Source organism: Corvus hawaiiensis, chromosome 1 (assembly GCF_020740725.1).
Source record: "Corvus hawaiiensis isolate bCorHaw1 chromosome 1, bCorHaw1.pri.cur, whole genome shotgun sequence".
NCBI classification, from domain to species: Eukaryota; Metazoa; Chordata; class Aves; order Passeriformes; family Corvidae; genus Corvus; species Corvus hawaiiensis.
Window position 1 is genome coordinate 92,813,545 of NC_063213.1, and position 23,178 is coordinate 92,836,722.

The 23,178-nt window shown below is 54.9% G+C and overlaps 2 protein-coding genes across 2 annotated transcripts; one reads left to right on the forward strand and one right to left on the reverse strand.

The window, feature by feature from the left end:
* Positions 1-1,046: 1,046 nt before the first annotated feature.
* On the reverse strand, positions 1,047-10,129 carry CCDC43 (coiled-coil domain containing 43). The gene is made up of 5 exons (XM_048313729.1): positions 9,712-10,129; positions 6,836-6,923; positions 4,442-4,577; positions 3,758-3,813; positions 1,047-2,413 (listed from the first exon to the last, which is right to left on the reverse strand). The coding sequence occupies exons 1-5, from the start codon at positions 9,946-9,948 to the stop codon at positions 2,226-2,228; spliced, it is 705 nt and encodes a 234-aa protein (XP_048169686.1). The 5' UTR covers positions 9,949-10,129; the 3' UTR covers positions 1,047-2,225.
* A 68-nt stretch (positions 10,130-10,197) lies between these two features.
* Positions 10,198-22,964, forward strand: DBF4B (DBF4 zinc finger B). The gene is made up of 11 exons (XM_048313571.1): positions 10,198-10,382; positions 12,755-12,946; positions 14,301-14,351; positions 14,960-15,029; positions 15,884-15,954; positions 16,640-16,676; positions 18,596-18,638; positions 19,460-19,576; positions 19,733-19,859; positions 20,498-20,607; positions 21,094-22,964. The coding sequence occupies exons 1-11, from the start codon at positions 10,272-10,274 to the stop codon at positions 22,472-22,474; spliced, it is 2,310 nt and encodes a 769-aa protein (XP_048169528.1). The 5' UTR covers positions 10,198-10,271; the 3' UTR covers positions 22,475-22,964.
* The last annotated feature ends 214 nt before the right edge of the window (positions 22,965-23,178 follow it).

Consider the following 23,178-nt stretch of genomic DNA (forward strand, 5'->3'; position numbering starts at 1 on the left):
GCTACTGGAAGCCAAAGGGCTGGACTTCCCTTGCTCCTGATCCTTGTCTCTGACAGGGCCTTTCCCAGTGGCAGAGCAAGGTTTGGCCAGACAGACACAACAGCTCAGCCCTGTGCCTGGCTGGGAGTGCAGGGGACAGTGGCACCTGCAGAGGGATCCGCAGGGCTGTGGGAGCCAGTTGCCACCGTCTGTGTGTGACTGTGCCCTTCTCAGATCCATACAGACTCCTATGGAATGTGCACACGTGTAGCCTGTTGTTCCTGGACAGGCTCTGGAGCACAGCAGTGGGCAGAGTGGCTCAGTGCCTCCTCTCCCGAGGAGCTGAATGCTGCCCTTCCCTGGAGCCTCACAACCAAAGCTCTCAGGAAGCCGTGACAGGCTGAGGTGGGCTGTGCCCGTGCTGGTGGGCAGCTCCAGCCCTCAGCTTGCATTTTCCTTGGAAGCCAAGGGCTGGGCAGTCACAGAGCTCCAGGAAAAGCCACGTCAGCTGACAAGGATGGGCAGCAGCTGCTGCCAGAGCAAGTGGGGTGCCAGCGGGAGGTGAGATCGCCCACGCCAGCCTCCTGAGCCCTGTGGGTGGCCAGGGCTGCCTTGGGCCCAGGCAGAGCCAGTGCCTTGCCCAGCCCCAGCCCAGGGCTGGTGCAAAGGGCTCCAGGGCACTCGAGGAAGTGAGAGCTGGCCCATGGTGCTGGGGCTAAGTGACACCCCCCTCCCTCAACAACTGCCCCCTGCCCTGTTCCACCACAGTCCCACACCCTGGCAGCTGCCTGAGCCACCTGAAATACAATGCTCCAGCCAGGATCTGTCACAGGCAGATCCAGGCCAGGCTGGGAAGAGAGCCCTGGGGAGTAGCACAGCTGGGTGAGCTCCCAGGAGAGGGGGCACCACAGCCCTGGGAAACAAGGCGTGAATGAAGTCGAATCTGCACCAAGGCAGCAACAGGTGAGCCTTCAGAAATGGTGCTGCTGGGCAAGGGGCCAGCAAGGACACGGGACACACCACCGGCACTGCCATCATGGATGGCACCATCACTCAGAGGAACCCACTTCTTGGCCAAACAAGATTTATTATTCAAGTCCAAAGACAAAGCAGTTGGAGACTCACACACGCAGCAGCAGCTTGAGGGGGAGACCTGGCCCTGGAGCCAGAGCAGTGCTGAAAGCAGGCGTTGGGTTGGGCACCCTGGGAGTGCTGGAGCACAGGAGTTCAGCACAGGTCACCTCACAGCAAACGGGCACCTGGAGCAGATGCAGCGCAGAGCCCAGGCACACCCGTTCCTTTCGCAGCCCCTCCTTCCCCCTCAGTTCACAGGATTAGTGTTCTCCTTCCCCAGGTGGGCAACACCATCACAAAAAAGGCTGGAGCAGCAGGACGAGCCCTTTAGGGCAGGAGGAGCACTGCAGTTCCTGATGGCAGCTGTGCCCAAGGAGAGCAACAGGCATCCCTGGCTCACCCTGCTTGTGCCAAACAAGCTTCAGAGCTTCACCCTGGCAACAGCCATGTAAATAACAGTCCATGTTCACCCCACAGAACATCGGGGAGCACCATTTTACAGCTATCTGGAGTCTTAGAACTGCATGAGGAGTGTGGTTTGCTGCTGCTGCTGAGGCCAATGCTCCGGCCCAGGCGGTGTTTCCCTCACCCACAGCCACGGGGGATGCGGTCACACCGCTGCAGCTCATCTCTGTTTCACACATCTCACTCCACTATTTCACACATCTCACTCCTCTGCTGCGGCCCAGCCCAAGCAGGGCCGGAGCGTTGTCCTTGGCAGTGCAAACACAGGGATTTGCAAAGACGTTTTCAAGGCTTGTGTAAATGAATCCATGTGTGCCCTGGGGCAGTGTGTCCTGGCTCAGGGCAGGATGGGCTCAGCTCAAACCACGGCCAGTGCAGGGAATGCTCCTACACCATGCTCTGCTCCCAGGTGGGCAGAAGTAAAAATGGATCAATTTAACAACACAGACATAATCACCCTTCTTTGGTACAGACACTGGCCACGAGCACCAACTGGGACACTGACACCACAAGCACAGGACACACTGAGGCCGGGAGCTGCTCAGAGATTCTGTTCTGCTATATAACAAAACAAAAAAAAAAGAGAAAGAAAGGCAACACTTCCCAAGAACCACTCCCAGCCACGTGCCCAGAATTCTTGCTTTTTAAACACACACCATATTCAGAATTAATTTTTATCCTTTGAGAGTCCAACTGGAAATCACCAGCTACCGCTTCCGCTCGCCCTTCTGTGTTCGTTTCTTCTCCTTCTCCTTCCGCTCCTGCTTGGCCAGCTTGTCCTTCTCCCGCTGCAGTTTATCCTGCTCTTTCTTCTTCTGGAACTCATCCCGCAGCAGCTCCCTCTCCAGCTTCCTGGCGTTCAGGACATCCTCCACATTGGTGTTTCGGAACAGCGCTGCGGTGGGATAAGGGCTGACAACGTTCTGGCTGAGGCCACGGGAGACGGTGTCTGTGGCACACTGGAAGTTTGTTCTACCTCTCCCCTCACCTTCTGACTCCCTACCTCCTCACCAGGCAGGTAAGGAACTGGGGAATCAGGACTGCAGAAAGGAGAAGGAATCTCTGATTGCTTTTCCAGATAGAAAAGTCAGGCTGAAAAGACACCCGCTCCTGGAGAAGGAAGGGTGTGGAGCACAAGACTGATGAGGAGCAGCTGAGGGAGCTCGGTGGCTCAGCCTGGAGAAAAGGAGGCTCAGGGGGGCACCCTCTGGCTGTGCACAACTCCCTGACAGGAGGGGGCAGCCAGGTGGGGGTCAGGCTCTGCTCCCAGAGAACAAGGGACAGGACAAGAGGAAACAGCCTCAAGTTATGCCGGGGAAGGTTTAGGTTGGATATTGGGAAAACTACTTCATGGACAGGGTCAGGCATTGGCACAGGATACCCCAGGGCAGTGGTGGAGTCCCCATCCTTGGAGGGATTTAAAAGCTGTGCAGATGTGGCACTTGGGGACAGGGGTTAGTGGTGGCCTTGGCATTGCTGGGGGAATGGTTGGACTCGATCTCAGAGGGCTTTTCCAACCTTAATGACTATGTTTTTTTCCTAGAAAAATGAGGTTACCTACTGGTTCTTAAGACTGATGTGTAAAATACGTGTCAAACCTCTACAAACCTGAAAGGAAGAAAACACACAGGGTACAGCCTCGAGTGGATTCACTGCAGCTGCGTGTGGCATGTCTGAACACATCCATACATGTATGTACGTGTGTGTCCCTAAAGTAGGGACAAGAATAATTTATGTTTCATATTTAATTATGTGAAGCAACCTGCTTCCATCTTAAATTTGCCAGCTGCGAGCTCAAGGAGGGTCCCAGTTCTGAGACAGACACGGGCCCCTTGGTCCTGCCCAACCTGAGTGTTCAGCTGCACCAAGGCCTGACAAGCTTCATTCTTGACACGATTTCCCTCTCTGGACACCAGTTAACATTAACCTGATGTTCTGGCAGCATTGTCCTTGTCAATAAGAATGTTCTTGTGAAGCTGCAAGAAGGTGGAAGAGGGAAGGAGGGGAGGAGAGGAAAATGAATGGCAGGGTTGGTGTGAGCGCTGCACACAGAGCACATGGACCTGTCACTGTCACTGTGAGCAAGGTCAGGGTGCACAGAGAGAAAAACCAACCCCCAGGCTTAAAAGCTGGCCCTGAAGAAAGAGGGAGACCAGCACAGGGAGAGAAGGATGGGAAACTCACCGTGGAGGTTGCCTGCCTGACAAACAGCCTGAGTCACCAGGAATTCAAAGGATACATTTTTCTGATGCAATATTTACTGCTGTTGTCGATCCATCCTGTTCATCCCCACCAGTGAGAGAATTAAGGAAACAAAGACATCAGTAATGAACTTGTGCCTCTCTACAGCCACACTTCACTCAAAACACCTCAAATAACAACCTTATAAAGCCAGGAAGAAGCAGCTGGACTCTCACAGACCAGGTAGGCACAACTCCCACCCTCAGCTCCTGCTGCTCCAGGGCCAGATGCGGTTCCCTACGATTCACTCTGCTGGGCAGGGAAGAGCTCGTTCTTCAGCACCACAAAGAGTTAACTTCTAACCCTCCCACTCCAAACAATCTCTCGGTAAAGGATTATTTCAGCAGATTTCTCCTGGGAAAGCAGGAGAGAAACTCAGCACCAACTGCTGAGGGATGGGGGCATTCACTGCTCTCCTGCCACACACCTGGGCTGGGCAAAGCATCACAGGCACGTGTTGGTGGGACAAACGCCCTCCCAGGAGCATCTGCTCACAGCCCTCCACAAACGAGGAGCTTCCATGCTTTGTCCATGGAAGTTATTTTATTGTGAAGGAAGACTGCAAAGATTCCCCAGCTCTCCCCACCAGACCCTGCAAAGCTGGGAGGGCGTTGTTGTTTCAGGTTTAGAACAGGTATTGCCCTTCACAGCCCGAGCCTTGAGCAGTGCAGGAAAAGGATATTCCTCCTCGTCGGTCACGTTGGCATACTGGGCCAGGAGCGCAGCCTTCCTCTGCTTCTCCTCCTGGGACACCTCCTTGGGCTTCACCACGATCCTGGCCTGCTTCTCCATCATGCTGGCGATGGCCTGGACCTCATCTGGCAGGAGAGGAGTGACAGTGTCAGCCCAGGCCACAGATACGGCCACCAAGCCCATGGTGTCACTCGCTGCCTCCTCCCTCTGCAGCTCCACCCACGGCCACTGCCCGTGTCCTGCAGGGACATTGTCCCGGGGGAAATGCACCCACCCAAAGGGAGAGGTCTCACCCAAAAACACCCCCCGAGCTCTTCCCAAGTGGTGCTGTCAAAGCCAGCTGCTTTGGGAAATTCCAACTGGGATCTGGGAGAGATGGAGCTGCTGAGGAGCCACCACAGGGCTGGCTAAGGCCAGCATGGGGCTGACATCCTGACGTGACACCGGCTTCTCCCTTTGAGGGGGAGTTCCTGTTCTGTGCCCAGCCACCACCAGACACTGTTATTCCTGGAGCAAACACTGTTATTCCTGCAGTAAGGGAAGTTTCACAATGGAACTGGAATTGGTCAGGCTCTGGCTAATGAAAATCCATTTGACTCCAAATCACATTCTCTTCTGCTTCAAAGCAGCTTAATAAGTTTATTTTAGTATGTACTTAACCCCCATCAAAGAGAAATTCTGGAAACCTGAAGTGAGGGATCAGTTCCATGCTCTCCCTCTCTTTCCAACCAAGAGAAACCAACAGCTGATTTACCTTTTAACACTGAAATTCTGCTGCCCATTTCCTAAAATGACATCTGAGTTTTGACACGCCATTTTTTTTTTTTTTTTAGTCTGTTAAATCACTTATCCTCAGGACTCTTGTTATTCTGAATAGATACACACTTCAGTGGGGATTTATCCTTTTATGGAACCCCAGTGAAATAATTACACCCTGGAATTCCATGAACCCAGACACACTGTGCTGCCTTTTTATGACAAGAAAAATCCCTGCGGGTGAGTACTGGCAGCAGCAGGAGGAGGCCAGCAGCAGCTCCAGCAATCCCAGCCACTTGCCCCAAGAGGAATTTATTTTATTTAATGCATGGAACAGCATTAACTTCTCCCTGTCCCCAGCCAAAGGCAAGGTCAGGCCAAGAAAAGACTTCCACGATTTTTGGGGAAAGCCATTGAGCTGCTGCGTGGTGGAGCTACTGTGTCCATGCAGGGGGTGAGGAGAGGGGGATGCTGGGGCTGATCCAGTGATGAGGGACTTGCTGCCAGAGCCATTCCTGGGTGACTCTGGGCACTGACAATGTGCTGTTGGCAACCAGAGGCCAGAAGAAAATGCAAAGCAAACAAAAAGGAGAATTTAGCCCAAAGGGATGTTCCATTGTCACAGTCTCTGGTGCCACTGCAATGTCACTGATCCGTGCTTGAAGCACAAATCCTGCCAGCACACGGCTCCACTGCAGCCAGAGCCCTGCACAGGGACCAGGACAAACCTCCCCAGTGAACAAGGACAAGGCGAGGTCTTGGCTCCCAGCTGAGGACAAGGGATGGATTCAGGGAGGGGACACAGAAACAGTGGGACTGTATCCACTGTGGCTGGGGAAGGAGCAGTGACAGTTGATCAGCAGCCTCACGGAGCTTCCCCCAACAAGCATTTCTGGAAAAAAAGGAGAGTTGGAAGGGAAAATGTCAGAAGAGGAAATACGGATGCGTGAGTGGGGTGAGCAGCAGCAGCAGGGACAGCCCTGCTCTCCACAGGGGCAGCTGCAGTTGTACAAATCAGCTGCTTTCCAGACCAGCATAAACAGAAGCAGCACAGGTTTCTATACCATAACAGCTGCAGTGCGAGCACTAAAGAGAGACAGCCCTGGATGTGCTGGGAAAGGAGGTTTCTGAAAAAACCACAGAATGGTTTGGGTTGCAGCTTAATGACCATCTCATCAGAAAAAAAAAAATCCTATAGAAAAAAAACCCAAAAAACAAGAAAACCCCCAGACAAACAAACAAACCAAAACAAACAAACCAAAACAAACAAAACCACACACCACAAAAAACTCCAATGCCAAACCAAAAAACAACAGAAGGCCAAAAACTCAAACAAACAAAAACCCCAGAAACAAGAAAACAAACAAAAAACACTTTCCCCTTGCAGGATGATGAACCCAAAGAGCAGCAAATGCTGGGGCAGCCCAAAGTGAAACTGCTCATCCCCATTCCAGGTGAAACAGGACTGAGCAGCAATGGAAACAAGAGGCAGGCCAGACCTGCAGCCACGTGGGCAGCACTGGTTGAACTCCTCCCAGGACAAACACAAAGTTCCCGTTGTGGTAAGGCCCTGAAGGTCACCCACACTGAGGACCAGGGCACAGCACCCCAAGGCACAGCACTCTACCTTCTTTCTCCTCTTTGGCATCAACAACCTGAGAGTCAGACCACCTCTCCACGACCTCCCTGCACACATCGTTCAGGAGATCTTCTTCCTAGTAAGTGAAAAGAGATTCCTCAGACTTGGAATAGAGTTGGCTGCTTCAAACCAGTCAGACAGGAAAAGCACCAGCTACAAAAGACCTGCACACCCGGCAGTCAGCTCAGGAATACAGCTTTTCACCCCAAATCTGCTTGTGAAACACACACAACTCTGGTTTCCCTGGGATGACACAGTCACACCGTGCCTGGTCACTTTGCACACCAACAGCTCTCACACACCTGGGCTTCACAGCAGTGGCTGTGCAGGTGCCACGGCCCTGCCCACACCAAGGAGGCCATTGGGGATCTTTGCTCCTGAATCCTCCTGCCCAGCATCCTCTCTCTTCCTGAGCAAGGCCACAGGGAAGCAACTCAGTGCCACCTCCACAGCAAGCTCACTAAAGAGAATAAATTACATGGGATAAATTGTAGGTCAGGGCCAGTAGAGAGCTGAGAGCACTGTGAGGGTACTGACAGACCATCACCTCCCACCAGCAGGGACACTCCGGTCCCCCTGACCTGCCTGGAACATTAAACACGACTTAGAAGTGGCAGTGGGACGCACCCCCTGCTCCAGCAGCAGCTCCTCCAGGGGCTGCAGGTGAATCTGCTCCAGCATGGATCTCCAGGGGCACAGCTGCCTCACCATGGTCTCACCACAGAATCTCAGGGGAATCTCAGCCCTGGTGGCTGAAGCAGCTCCTGCCCCTCCTTCTCCACTGAGCCTGCAGAGCTGTTCCTCTCACAGCTTCTCACTCCTCTCTCTCTCCAGCTGTGCTTCTGCAGGTGGTTTTTTCCCTGCTTAAACTTGTTACTTAAAGATGCTCAATGTGTTGGAGCCGATTGGCATTTGCTCAGCGGAACATGGGAGAGCCAAACACCACTGATGGGGGGTCCCAGAGCTCAGCGGCCACCACCAAATATTTCCAACAAACAAAAAATGATGTTGGTTTGCAGTTTAGTAAATACAGAGAAAAAGTAACCATGGAAAATACAAGCGAGGCAGATTCTGTCTGGTTTAAAGAGAAGAACTGGACAGAAACAGAACTCAGTTTTAAGTTTCTTGATTAGAAATGGTGACATCTGAATAAACCCACTAGTGCAAGACATGATCAGGACTGAAGAACCATGGACATGACAGCAGATGTCACCTGAGATGTCACCTTATTTTAATAAGGTTTGTGAAATACAAACAAGTAAACAAAAAAAATCCCCTGTAATTTGTGTATGGAACTAGGAGAAGAGACTTGGCAAGAAAAGCCCCAAATTCAGCAAATAAAAGACTGTTTCAAAAGTCAATACAATACAGAAATAAGCACAGAGTCTAAAAATAAAAAAAAATTAAAAGAACAGACTACAAAGAGTAATTACAAAGTCTGAGGGTTCAAGAGATAAAAATGTTTTACAGGAATGGCAGAAAAATCAAACTGAGCTAGAAACTGCAAATGAGGCTCAACTCAGCTGTGGCAGAGAAGGAACAGGCTGTGGTGTGACAGGGACAGCCCTGGACTGGAGGGACATGGGAGCCCCACAGGTGCTCAGAAGGGAACTCAGCACCGAGGAGAAAAGGGGAAACAGCAGAAAACCTGAATATCAGGAAAGGGGAATATCAGTGGCAGGGCCAGCCAGCACTGCTCAGACAGGACACACTTCCCAGGCCTGGAGAGGGCCAGGCACACTGATGGTGATGGAATGAAGTCTGGTAATTACAGGGAGGTTAATTAACCTCACCCACTGCAGAGCAGCACTTTGTAAAGAGGTCTGGCTCCCTCCCTCCCACCGGCGGGATGCACCGTTTGCCTCTCCGGTTCTTTTCGGCTCAAAGCTGCACTGCCACAGCTGAACGAGCTCACTGCTGGTGCCCCAAGGTAGGGAGGGGGCACGGACGGCAGGGGAGGGTGCTCTGATTTTTAGGAAACCCATCTGGAATGGCACGGTCAGTGTACAGAAGGAATGGTGTCACACAGTGACCTGTGGTAACAAAAAGCCGATTGTACCCACCCTGGGTTTTGTGCTCCCACACTGATACTTTGGGAGGAAATCAGCGACAGCCACTGAGCAGACAGTTACCAACCCCAGCACCACTCATGATTTAACATTTTACACTATGAAACATCCATTGATGAAAAATCCCGAGACACAGACACTGTAAAAATCCTACAAGGAGGATTACCGAAGAGAAATCCCTCCCGGCACTCTCCTGGCTCCCAGGAATCTGGCAGGGGCAGAAGCAAGCCCTGCCCACCACCCAAGTTCACCCACGGCTGTTCCTGTCCATCCCAGCTCCAGCCGGATCTCATTCCTGGCAGCCAACGCGCGTGTGAGGCACGAGAGCACCGCCCAACACATTTCTGCCACAGGATTTATCATTCAAGTCACCTCTCGAACCCCACCTGGCGCTGCCAGGCCGCCCAGCTCGCCGGTGAACGCTGAGCCCTGCACACGAACCAAGGGGATCCCTGCGTGCCCCACGAACAAACCCCCTCCCCAGCCAACAGCACCCCAAACAATGCACCAAAAACCCCTGCAGGGTCCCGGGTGGGAGCAAGAAAAGCCCCTGGAGGTTTGTGTCCTCCCAGTAAGGGGGTGATCCGCCCCGGGAAGGGGGCGATGCACCCCAGGCCTCGGGGAGCCGCCCGCCTGTCCTCCCCGCCGGACCCACCGACACCGCCGCCCATCGAGGCCGCAGACCTCCCGTCGCCTTGTGGGCTGCAGGGGAGCCCCGGCGGGAGCTCGGCGCGCTCATCGGCGCGGAGCGGACGGCGAGACCCCGGGGGCCGCGGAGGGACCCCCGCCCCTCACCAGGCAGGCAGCTAGGACGGCCTGCAGCGCCTCCAGCCGCTCCTCATCGCTCTCCTCCTCCCGCAGCAGCCCCTCGATGTAGGCGCCGTACACGGCGCGGTCCAGCCCCAGCGCGTCCAGCCGCGCTGCGAGCCAGGCCGGGAAAGGCGGCGGGGCCGGGGCCGGGGCCGGGGCCGGGACCAGGATCGGGGCCGGAATCGGGATCGGGGCCGCGCCCGCCCCGCCGGGCGCCGCCATCTTGGGCCTTCAGAGGGAGGGGGGAACGATGGCCGCGGCGGGACAAAATTATGGCGCCGGCGGGAGCGGTGGGAGCGGGGTTCGGGGTCAGGGTCAGCGCGGCCGTGCCCGGACGGGAGCGGCGGGACCGGACGGGTGGCCTGGTGTGCTCGGTGTGCCCTGGGTGCCCCCTGCGCCCCTGGCACAGCTTCTACTTCCTCCAGAGAACGGCATCGCGGGGAGCGGCGCGTCCCTGCGCGGCCGCCGTGCGGGGCGGGGCGGGCGGCGGAATTTAAACCCGGGCAAGCGGCGGGCTCCCGGCGGCTCTGAGCCTGGGCAGTGCCATGGCCGGCACGGCCTCCCCACGGCCCCTCCGCGGACAGTCCTTCTACCTCGACCTGCCGAGCGGCCGCAGCGCCCGAGACCTGGCCGAGGCCATCGCGCGGCTCGGCGGGGTGAGCGCGGGCGCCGGGGGTCGTGAGGGCCGGGAGCGGCCCGGGCCGGCGGGAGGCCCCGGGTCTGGGGGTGACGGGGACTGGGGGGTCCCTGGCAGTGGGGGAAGGGGGGTGTCTTGCGGGGGGCTTCGCCCCTTTTCTCCCTCTGCTCATATTTTAACGTTTCCTGATTTTCTTGCTTTTCCCGGCGAGCCCGGTTCCCTGCCCTGGTCCCCCGGCAGCCGGAGCCCTGGGGGCTGGTGGAGGCCGCCCCCATCCCCGCGCTCCGGCCCCTCGGGGGTCCCTGGGCAGCGCCGGCCGGCTCGGGACCAACCTCTCCCTCCCAACATTCCGCGTGGTTCCCGGCTGCCTGGTCCGGCCAAGTGCCGGTGTCCACCACGGGAGCAACCCCCAGACGGTGGTTACCGGCTGCCTGGCCATGGGGGTGCTCCAGGCAGGGGTGACTGGTCACTTCGTCCTGGGAGCGCTTCCCAGGGGGTGAGAACTGACTGCCCACGCATAGGGGCACCTCCCAGAGGTGATAACTGGTTGTGAGGTGCTGGGTGCCCCTTCCAGGCAGTGATAAGTGGTTGCCTGGCCAGGGACACATTTTCCAGGTGGCTGTAACTGGTGCGTGGTTCCCCCTCATCGCTGACAACAGCCTGTGGCAGTTTAATTTTTTAGGGAAGTTGTGGAACTTCCAAATGGAATTCAACATTGGGTAAAGCAAGAAAATGCCACCCAATGTTCTTATCATGGTTTTCCCAGAAAAGCCATCTGGACCCTTTTCCCTGGGAAGCTGTTGTTTGGGTGGATCTCTATGGCATCCTTCATGGCCTCCAGGCTTCCTTGCTGCTGATAATCCTCATCAATTCCTTATATTGTGTCCCAAGACCCTTCAAAAAGAAGCATCACCTCAGTTCCTCAAGCTGGAACTGAGCATGGGGTTGTACCTGGTCGTTCATCTTTCCATTTCATTATTACTCTTGTGCACAGTTTGGTTCTACAAGTTGTTAACTATTTGTTTTCAAACTCTTTAATCTCTCTGAGGTGATCATCTCATGTAACTTCAAAACTTAAGTCCTACAATATGCACACAGGTGTAAAATCTTTACATTCTTGTTGCTGCTGTATCCCCTCAGCCCTGACCGGGTGTTGGCTGCACAGACGTGTGGGGAAGGTGACTTGCACTGTTTTCCCTTTCATGAAATTCATGTTCATCCTGAACTTGCTGGTTTCTCTCTGCCCTCCCCTGGATGTGCCACCCACACTTGGGACACCTCTTTCCTAGCTGGGCATCCTCAAATCTGAGAACCCCATGCTCCCAGCAGACAGTTCTTTCTCTACGTGGCTGCTGTGTTACTTGGAAATAATTTTAGACTTTGAGCATCCTTCTGATGCCTGTCAAACACCATCCTGGCCCTCCCCCTCTGAAATGAGGTCCACTGGCAGTAGAGCTCTCATTCCTCTTGCTCCTGTAGAGATACTGAACTACACCACAGCCACTGTCTGTAAAGGAGCTCTTTGGCAGCAGTATCCAAGCCCAAGTCCTGTGTGTGGTTCAGGACACAGGTAAGGACACCCTGTGGCCTTGGACTTGCATGTGGCACCTTGAACTCGCCCTTGGCATAGGGCTGGTGACACTCTGGGGTGCGATTTGGGTGTGAACGTTGTGATTTCCTCTCTTCTGTGCAGCACGGCCTTGCAGTGGCCACATGCACTTCATGGTTTTGGAATCTCCATCCACAAGGATTCTGTAAGGGAGGAGAACCAGTTTGTTCAGCAGCTGCCCAGATCTTTATCTTCCTGAGGGCTTCACACCTGAGCCCTGTGACTCTGCCTCCTGCACAGATTCTGAGAAGCCAAGTCCTTATGGGTTTATAACACCATTAGTGTCCCAACTTTTGGGCTTCCACGTCTTTCTCCGCCTGGTAGCTGCTGTGCAAGGGTGTGTGTATGTGTTTCATCTCTGTGGTTCCCTCCTGCCCTGTTCTCTGTGCAGCTGCTTGTCCAGCTGTTCGCTTTCTCCTTTATTTTTCTAAAACCTGTTATGGTCTCCTGAGGACGGAGCTCCTCCAGGCTGATCCATGATGTCCAGGGCCTTTTCCTCAGTTGCTGGCTTTTTTTGAAAGCACTGCTTGAGGAGTAGGTGGTGGTGACAGAGTCGTGGATTTCTGGATCTGAGGTTCTGGTGACTATTTGCAGTGAATCTCTCGGGCATCACAGGATCTCCTTTTGGGAGACGGCAATGTGGAATGAAAGAAGGAACGTGATTGCTTCCAGCAGCTCCTCACTGTGTGGGGGTTGAGCCAGGGGCAGTAGCTTTGTTTAGCAAGGCTCTGTCAGCTCAGGTTCAGACACTTGTAGAGCTGCTCTGTTCTGTCTCACTGCAGGTGACCGAAGGCTTCCTCAGCAAAGAAGTCACCTGTGTGGTGTCCAGCAACAGAGAGGCCAAGCGAGGCCTGGCCAGGACTCGGGAGGAGACGCGGAGCAGCCCAACTTCAGAAGGCACAAAATCCACGAGCTCGGTGCCTGCTGCCCCCAAAGGGAACCCAGCCACACCTCACCAGAAGCCACCATCCACTGTAAGAGCTACAAAGGTTTTGGCCACCTCAAAGTTTGGCCCAAGGGGTCTGTAGGGTAGAATCTGGGGCCAGTTTTGGAAGGTGAAGTTGTTCCTGCTCTGAACAAATATTCTGTGTGATTTTTTTACCCGCTCTATTCCTGTTTCCCTGTCTGTTCCTATTCATACCCATGTTCCCTGTGTCTGCCCTCACTGTCTACTCAAACGTGCATGTCACAGCTTTGGGCTGTAATCAAGGAAATCTACTGGAATGGCAGGGCAGGTGGAGGCCTTGGCTGACTTCCTGAGGGAACAGGCAGAGAAAAGCCAGAGAAATGTAGACCTGAGAAAACCATTGCAGTCTCTGGGTACTCACAGCCACAGGGCAAGGCCCCTGTACCCTGGGAGGAGATCCATGAGGGCCTCCTGGTCCCATTTGCCTGTTGGAGCTGGGTTTTCTGCTCACAAATGCTTGTGGCCAAATTCCAACATCCCACCTTGAGCATGGTGTCTGCTGGAAGCTGGGACTGGGGAAAGGCAGCTGCCCCAGTCCAGGCCTGGGGAATCTCTGCCAGCTGGAGCTGAACCATCTGCAGTGGGGAACCTGAGCTGCAGAGGTTTCTCCCAGTTTTGTCCCCTGTCCTGGCTCCCAGCACTGTCCCCTTGTCTTACAAAGAGCTGACCCGATCTGCTGAGGCTGTTGCCTTGAAAATAAAGCTTGGTTCCCAGGATGTTCCTAACCCTGGCCAGCATGTTGGGGTGCCTGGAGAACAGGAGGCTCAGGGGGACCTGATCTATCTACAACTCCCTGACAGGAGGTTTATAGCCCGAAGGGCTTTGGTCGCTTCTCCCAAGTAACAAGTGACAGGACAAGAGGAAATAGCCTCAAGTTGTGCTGGGCAGGTTTAGATTGGATGTTAGGGAAAACTTCTTCATGGAAAGGCTGTCCAGCTCTGGCAGAGGCTGTCCTGGGCAGTGGTGGAGGGGTTTCACCCTGGAGGGATTTAAAAACCATGTGGATTTGGCACTTGGGGACATGGGTCAGCGGTGACCTTGGCTGTGCTGGGAAAGGGTTGGACTCGATGACCTTACAGGGCTTTTCCAGCCTGAACAATTCCATGATGCAGCAGGCAGTTTCCAAGCTAAATTGCTGCTTCCTCTTGGCTCACTCTGGAGCCTTCATTTCACTGCCGGTCGATAACTCCAAGCCTTGGCTGGTGCTGGTGGTGCAGAGTGAGAGGTGCTCTCTGCAGTTTGCATCCCCTGGAAAGGCTCTCTCCACTGGCAGAGATGATCCCAGCAGAGTGTGGGGATCCCCAGGGATCGTTGCTCTCCAGCTCTTTGCCATGACCTGTCCATGTCTCCTCTCTCCACAGGCACTGCTGAGCCGGGGGAAGGAGCTGCTGCACAAGGCCATTAAGAACCAGGTGAGCAGCCTTGGATGGTCTCTGCTGGGGCTGGGTGTGCTCGGAGTTCTGCTGAGAAGAGCAGAACCAGTGCCAGCCCCCCTGCACAGCCCCTGCCCTGCTGACAGAGCAGATCCTGGGGCTGGGAAGGGCACAAAGCAATTGCTTGTGGCCTGCAGGATGTTGTGCAGTGCTCCTGGTCACTGCTGTTTATGGAGCCGTGTCATCCAATGTTGTACCTGTAAGGCCTGTCCCAGCCATCTGGGTGCTCAACACAAGAATTATGAGCACGAGGCCTCTGTTAGATGAATTTTTAGCCTAAGAAGAGCTAAAGCAATGTAGCTGGGGCAAAAGGCTCCCCTGCAGTCCTTTCCCTGAGGTCACAAGTGGCCAGATAAATCTCGGTGCCCACTTAGAAGCTCATGCTGTAGCAGGAATTAAAACACTTGCCTGAGATGCTGCTGTTAGTTTGGGATAGATGAAGCAGGAGTTCGATCCGTTTCTGTGCCCTGATTTCAGTAACAGCCATGCAGTGGTCTGTCAGTTGGGCAGCAGGAAGGGCTCTGAGCTCGGTTTAGAGCTGCACGTGGCCCTGCTTTGAGCTGTGTTTTTCAAACCTCTCTGTACAGGACTCCTGCAGTGGCAGCAGCATCCTCGCCAACGCTCGCCTGTGGGGAGTCCAGATCCTGCATGTGGATGGTATCCTTCGCTGTGGGGTGCAGTGAGGCTGCTGGTAATGAGGGATTTTGGAGACAGGTGGAGCAGAAGTGATGTAAGGAGAGTAGAACAGAAGGAAGAAATTGCAAGCAAATATCCTGCAGTGATGCCATCCTGGCCGAGGCCAGGTCTGCCCTCAAACACCAGATTTATTTGTGTGTACAGAACGTGCCACTGTCACATTTGCAACAGCAAACACAGGGTGCACTGGAATGTACTGAAGGTGGGACATTAAGAAATGTCAATATCTTGGTCAGGACATCAATTTGTTCCAAAAAGACCGTTTTTACTGATTAACCTGGAAGTACAGATAATGATAAGGGCAGGATTTGGTCGGGTTTAATTAGGAAGTGCTGGTGTTTGAGGACCTGTGCTGGAAGGCACCTCCCATCCCCATGATGGATGGGGAGGGGGTGATGGGAAAGACAGATGGTGGAACTCTGATACTAATAATAGGTCTGGAGTAAAAGGTTCCTGAGTGTCTGATGACAGTGACATACAGCTGTGGCTGAGCCTGTCTGGATCATGTCCCTGGGCTCTGCTCAGCCTCTGGGGCTGCCAGACCTCGGGCTCTGCTCTATGTGCTGCGGAGCTCCTGCCAGTGTCTCCTTCCTGCAGAGCCCCAGCAGCCTCCAGCTCTGCTAGAGAGCAAACAGGGCGGCTGTCCCTCAAAATGTTTTCTTGGCTTCATCTTGGACCATTCCCTGGGGGTGATGCTCTGCCAGGGGCTGCAGGCCCCAGCTTTTCCCAGTGCCACGGGGGGTGTGCTGCAGTCTGGAGGGGAACAGCTCCCTGCCCTGGCTGAGCTTTGGCTCTTTGACATCCCACCTGCACAGAAATGTTGTCCTATGCCCAGCAGCTGCTGCGAGCCATCTCGGGAGCAAGGAAGCGGTGCCAGAAGACAGAGGTAACAACTGCAGCCAGCTTCAGGAGTTCAGGGTTCCTGAACAGTTCTTGTAGCAGCTTCAGTGCCAGTGGGCCAGTCAGGGGGTGCTGGATCCTATCCAGCACGAGGCAGTCTGGTGCTTCTCTTAGTGATGGAGATGACAAAATTCAAAGAATTTTTCCTTTTATAAAGCTGGGGGTAAATCCAGATGAGAATGAGGCAGCTGTTGATAACTATCAGCATCCATAGCACAGCTAATACTGACTTTGACCCTAAGGGACTAAGGCTCGTGGTTTAACCCCAGGCAACTGAGCCCCACACAGCCCCCTGGGATGGGGAGAGAACTGGGAGAGGAAAAGTGAGAAAGCTCATGAATTGAGATAAAGATGATATAGTAGGGAAAGCAAAAACCACACACAGAAGCAAAGCAAAGTAAGGTGATGATGTGGCTGGTACAGTGGCTCACCAAAGGGTTGGTTAATGCACTGGAGAGGCCAGGGGGAACTGGGATGTAGGGACAGGGCATGGCAGCCTTTGTGTTGTATTTCAGCTAACCCTGTGTGACTTGGGAGACAAAATGAGGGGAGGTGCTATGGGTGGTACAGGAGCTCTGAAGTGGTGGGTGAGGCTGCTGCTGCTCTGGAATCAGTAACTGCAGCTCTGCCTTGTGCTGCTCCCATGCAAAATATGTCCCTTTTTCCTCTAGGTGAAATGCCCTGCCTCCAGATCCAAAATTCACAAAGGTAGGCCTGGAAGTTGTGCTGCTGTTTATGCTCAGATGTGGAGCTGCTCGGAGAAGCCTCATTTAGAATTTGAAATACATCAAAACCTTTGGCAATCCCAAGATATGCCAACTCTTTAGGCAGTTCCCCTTGAATGGGTTCTGTTACTCCTTGTTGGAGTCTGGCTGCAGCCTCCCAGGACAGCTGAGGACCTTTGATTTCACACTTTGTTTAAAAATCCTAAAAACCCTTTGCTGCCAGCTCCCAGAATCCCAAGGCACCTGAGAACTGTGCTGCTGCACATTGAATCCAGCAGCTTAAAGGAGGTTTTGAGGAATAATGCATCCTGCAGAGGAGAGCGTGTTCCTCCCAGCCCACTCACTTCTGTTGGGCTGAGATGTGCTGCTGAGACACTGATCCGGGGAGAGCACTTCCCAGGGAGGGGGGAGCAGCCAGGTTCTCATCTGCAATTAGACAAGAGCCAATTGTGGTGCTGAAGTTGGCACTGGTGACGTCAGTTGATCTGTGACTTGTTTGACTGCCCACGTCGGAGAGCGAACGCTTGGGAATGGTTTGGAGCAGACTCCAGCCTGGATTGTGTGTGAGACACTTGGGAGTTATTTCCCAGTTTGGGGTGGGGGGAAGGTGCTGAAGAAAGGCTCAAGAAGCTGTTGGCTGAGGCAGATTGTGTCTGCCAGCTCTGAGCTCTGCGCTGGGCACGCTCCGAGCCTGGCCTGGGGTCTCGCAGTGACATCGGAGCCGTTTGTCACTGCTGGCATCGCTCAGGACCTGTGCACCCTTCTGAGCTGGATCTGGGGCCTGCACGTGGCCTCTCTCTTGGAAGTGCTGAGCATTTGGCAGTGTTTACATGGAAAAAAACTTGATCCTGTACTGAAATAGCTGCTTCAGTGACGTAGCAGCACATTTGAGGCAAGCAGAGGGTGAGGCTGGTGAGGACAGGTGGGCTCAGCCTTTCTGGGGAAGGAGGGTGAAATATCTTTGGAAAAAAATAGCATTGAGTGCCAGGATCACAAGAAAACAAAACTCCTGGCCCTTCAGAGGCCATGAGGGAGGCAGGAGAGGCTTGGTTTCAGGGTCAGGCAGATGCCCTGTGGAAACACCTTGGTGTTCATTTGTTTCTTAGCCAGATCCGGACTTGGATTTCCAAGGTGAATGTAATGTGAGTGGAATGTACCTGCAGGACAGGAGGGACCTTGGAGCCTCCCCTCCCAGCCTGGCTCTGAAAATCTTTTCCTTCAATGCACTGCTGAGACTCTTTTGCTGCCTTCATCTATTTAATGCCTCTGTAGGAAGCAAAGCTGCTGTTTGCCCTCCTCGGGAGCTGAGTAGAGGCCAGACACTGCTCTCGAGTAGTGTCCTGGTGCCAGGCTTGGCTGGGCAGCACCTTGGTTTGTCTCCAGCAGCTCTTGCTGTTTTAACATCACCATCCTGGTCTGAGCCAGGTTCTGCACTTCAGGCTCTTGAGGCAGGGTGAATGGAGGAAACGGTGCTGGAAGTCGATGCAGAGCTCTGAGCCTGTGCAGCAGCTGCTGCAGTTCCTGAGCTCCCTTCTCATCCTCACTGGCACGTTGTGGGGGGGATATGTGTGGCAGTTCTTGGGATTGGAGTCAGAAGGCTCAGGGTTAGGCCAGTGGCTGTAAGACTGAGGAGGCATTAAAGATGTGAGGGGATGGCTGAATACTCTTTCAAAGGTAGAAGTGTCCCATGGCTTGGCTGCCTGGGGTTTGGTCACCCCACTGCACACTTGGGGCAAGGGCTGTTGAAGATCACCTAAAGAGCTGTTTTGGCTGTGCTTGGCCACCACTTGGCATTCACCAGTGCCAGAAGTTCTGATGCGCTCAGCTCTGGAGCCCAGTTCTGTTGGGGAATGAGTAGGGAATTTGGCCAGGAAAACTTCTAACCAGGTTTCTTTCTGGCAGGAAAATTGAAGCCCCCTTTTCTGAAGGTTGAAGACCAGAGCAGGTAAATGAGACTTTTCTAAATATCCAGCCTTAAAACTTGGGGTCTCTCCTTCACTGGTTCCATTCCCAGTGACTGTTCTGCCCACGAGGCAGAGCCTGGTTTCCATGCAGACCCTGTTCCGCCCTGGGAAGTTGACTCTCTCCTAGAGGGAGGCAGATGGAGTTTAGAGAAACAATCCAGGTATCTTGTGTGTCAGGGAGAAAAAAGGTGTTAAACGAGACTTGACAGCCGTTTCCTTCCTTGCTCGGATTCCGTGTGTGATCCTCAGCAGGTCACTTAATCCACCCGAGCCCTCGGCAGCAAGGAACAAGATTGAAGCACAGGAGGTCAGGGCCTGTAATTTGATGACAGCCTTGGGCACAGGGGACATGATCCCTGTGGTGTTTCTGAGGAGTCTGTAACTCTACCAGCATCCACAGGGGCAATTAATTATTCCAAAGGCAACATTTAAGGCAGCTCAGAGTCAAATATTGGGGTTTACATGCTGCATGCAATGAAGTGTGAAGGGAGAGATGTGGCCTGGGAACCAAAACCCTCCTGTGCTGTGGGGTAGCTGGAAATACTGCACTGCTGTGCCCTGGGTGGGCTTTGGGCTGAGCAGGCAAACTTGCCTTCTGTCCAAAACATGCCCCACTGGGGCTGTTACTGGGAACTGGGTTTAGCACTTTCCATGAGAAATGGGAACTCTGGCACAGCCAAAGGAGAGCACTGGGCAGCATCTCCATAAATGAGGTGGCACCTTGAGCCTCTCTGCAGGAGGGACAGCTCTGAACCCTTGCCAGCACTGCCACAAGTCTGATGTCCTGATGCACTGCTTTCAGGCAATTCCGGCCCTTCCATCACCAGTTCCAAAGCTTTCCTGACCTCAACTTCCTGGCACCCAAAAGCTCCAGCCCATTTGAACCTCTGAAAAGCCTCTCCAATTCCTGCCAAGCCAGGTAGGCTGTAGCTCCTTCTGTGCAAGTGTTTAACCGCACTCCTGCTCACCCCTGGGATCTGGGAACCACCTGCCTTTGGGTGTGGGCACAAGGAGCCCTGTCCTGGGTCCCTGCAGGCGCTGCCAGGCAGGGTGACCCGTGTGCTGTCCCTTGCAGGGCTGCTGAAGGCTGTGCCCCGCACAGCACCGGCGGGAAGAGCCCCCGCTCCACGCCCGTCACCGTGCCCAGGAAAAGGAGGGGGTTTTGTGAGTGCTGCCAAGAGACCTTTGAAGAGCTGCAGAAGGTAAAGGTTCCCCTGGGACCTGATTCCTTGCAAGAGTTATGGGGGTCACTCAGAGGCTTCATTAATCATGGCATGCCCGTTAGCACTGTGAACTCCTTCGGGAGGAATTGCTGTATCCAGCAGGAGCTGCCTCTGAGATGGGAACGGGGTGTATCTGTGTGCCCGCACCAGCAGGTCAGAGCACGGGGGTTTGAAGGTTGGAGCATGACACGCTCATCCCTTAGGCTGGGAGAGCCTCAAGGACCATCCTGTTACAGGATCCATAAGGTGAAGAGGCTGTTCCATGGTAGCCATGGGGAACAGGATTGAAAAGGTGGGAGGAGGTTTTTTATCTCCTGGAAGGTGCCAAGCGAGGGGGCTTTTTCAGAGCCCAGCTGTGAGTGCCAGACAGTGGTGGTGGAGTCTATTTCCTGCTGCTGGGGAGGCTGTGGGCTGCCCTTGGATCCAGTCACAGCCTCCTCATCAGCAGGAGCTGGGAACAGGACACTCTCTCTGTGTGTTCCCAAACCTGCTGCCCAACATTGGCTCTGTCCCTTTGCCCTCTGGTCTGTTAGGCTGTGGGAATTTGCAAGTGGTATTGCAAATTCCCCTCCTGGCAAAGCTTTAAGTGTTGTTAAAGGGCCTCTGCCACCCTCCAGCATCTCCAGAGCCCCCAGCACCAGCGGTTTGCCCAGGACAGCTCCCAGTACATCCCTGTGGATCGTGTCATCTCCCAGCTCACCAGCAGCTTTGTGGAGTGGTCAGCCAAGTAAGTCTGGGAACCTGGAGCCCAAAGGCAGCAGGGTGCTGCACGGTGCATTCATGGAATGGGGTCCGTGTGCCAGGGAATCGGAGCAGGACCGACGTGGCACCTGCCAGGCAAAGCTTAGACTAACCATGGGAGATGTTCCTGCATTTCCATGGGTTTTCTCCTTCAGGAAACCCCATGGTGTGCTCTCCTAGTGCCTCCTAAACTAGAAAGGGCAACTGAGCCCACCTCTTCTGTCCCTGTGTCTGACTCAAACCCAGCTGCTCTGTAGCCCCCCTGTGCCTGGGCTCTGGGGTGAGGAGGCTGAGATCCCTTGTGCTGCCCATCTCTGCCAGCAGCAGAGTCATTCTAAGCCTCACCAGGCTAAAATTCCTTCCCTGCTCCTGAGCAAGGGCTGCAAACACCCTGCACTGCAGGAGGGGCCTGGTCTCCCTGGGGGAGGGCGTTCCTGGGGCTGGGTGAGCAGTAACTGATGGTTCCTCTCAGGGTGCCCGGGTCCTGCCTGGCAGATGAGCATGGAGTGCCTCAAGCACACAGCACTGGAGGAATCAAGCTGCTGCCAGCAGAGCTGGGCAAGGAAGGGGAGCAGCCTGAGCCAGGTGCTCTGGAACTGGTAATGGATACAGAGCTGGATCATGGCCTGAAGACCAAGGGATGTTCCCCCTGCTTGCCCAGGGACAGGGTCAGAGATTCCAGAGGAGGAGAGGAGTTGTTAAAGCACGGCTCCCTGGGGCTGCCCAGGGAAGCAGGGCTCAGCAGAGGGGTCTGGGCTGCCCATGGCACCATGGGGGAGGCTGGGCTGGGGGCTTCAGGTTTAGACTTGGCTCCTGAGCTGGGCAGGGGGCCTTGGGCAGCACCCACTCCTGTCAGAGAGGCAATGGCTTCTTCATCTGAACCTCTCAGGCAGCCTGGGTCTGTCAGCCACCCTCCCCAAGCACTGCCTGCCTCCAGGAAGCGCCAGCTGTGCTCCAGACAGAGCTCCCAGGTGGGAAAGAGGCCCAGGCTGGAGCTGGGTTTTGGCCTCTCCCCTGCGGGTGAGCAGACGGAGCCCCTGGGTGGTGGACTGGGGGCACAGGGTGCAGGGCAGGTGTCTGAGCCAGGCCTGCCCGCTGTGCCGGGGGCTGGCAGCCTGTCCCTGGGCACAGAGCTCTCCACCAGACCTCACAGCTCCCTTGCTTTGGATCTGTGCCCGTGTGGGAGCCATGAGGACCCTGTATCCCAGCCAGGATCCCTGGGAGCTGCGGCTGCAGGTTTTGATCCCGGGGAGGCAGCTGCAGCGAGCACTGTCAGCGAGTGTGGCTGGAGCAGGGAGAGATCCCGAGGGAAGCAGCTCAGAGGGGACAGTGACAACACACCCAGGAATGGGAACAGGCCTGGTCTGGAGTGCACAGCAAGCAGGACCAGCTGCCCTGCTGGCTGCCTGCCCTCTCCCACACTGCCCGTGGCTGAAGCCAGATGTTGCTGCTCACTCTGTGTCAGGGCAGCAGAAAAAACAGCCCCCGGAGCTCCCGACATCCCTGGGCAGGGCACAGAGCAGGCACTGAGCCCCAGCCCCCTCCCACCTGCTCCCCAGAGCCCAGAGGCTGCTCACGGCATCAGCAGGAGCTCCTTGGAGTCAGACGGGGATGTGCAGCTGCTCCCCAGCCTCAGAGGTGTCCAGGGCCGCAGGACTGCGGCTGTGGACAGGGACTTGCTGCAGCAGACACACGTCCGTGTGAGGGACAGCGGGTACGAGTCTCAGCTCTGCTCCGTGCTGAAGGAGTCGGAGCTGGCCTGGGCAGGCCAAGAGGACAAGAACTGCAGGAACTGCTGCACAGAGACCAGAGGAGCCTCTTTCCCCATATTTGGGACATTGTTTGGCAGCTAAAACCACCTGCAGGCTGCTCTCTGGACCCTCGGTGGGAGCTGAGAAGGGATTTACCAAAGCACCTTCTGTGTCAGGACCAGGAGCCACATCCAGGAGTGAGGACAGCGCTGGCAGCCTGGGCAGCTCTCCTGCTGGGAATCAATGGGGATGCAGTGGCTTTGCTGTCCTTGGCTGTGATCAGAGCTGGGATCTTCCCTCCTCTCTGCTGGCCACGTTTAGAGCCAGGCTCTGACATGGTGCTGCCTCTGGAAGTCTCTCTTCAGCAGGAATTTGCTCTTTGCCCTTCCCAGAGGGAGAGCAGGGCCTGTTCCTCCTCTCACATGGTCCCCAGAGCTGCAAAGACTTAGGAGAGGAGGGTCATGGGGGTGAGGTTTGCACTCCTCTTGTGGTCTGGGGGTTGTCTTTGAGTATTTTCAGGTGGTTTTAACTTGTTTGGGGGTTTTTTTACAAACTTTTAAACTTTGAAATAAAATGGAGGGATGAGATCCTGCTCTGCCTCGCTGTGGGTGGAATGTGTCTGGGGCCAGGAGCAGAGCAGTAGGGGTTGGGTGGAGGAAGCTTTGCTGGAAAGGGTCTGTGGCTAATGGGCACCACGATGAAGGGGGCACAGTGGTTTGTCCAGCCCCAGGACATCACCCCATCCGTGGTTTGCCAGAGGAGTGTGGTCAGCAGGCTCTGGGAAGCTGTGGTACCCAGTGCAGGGA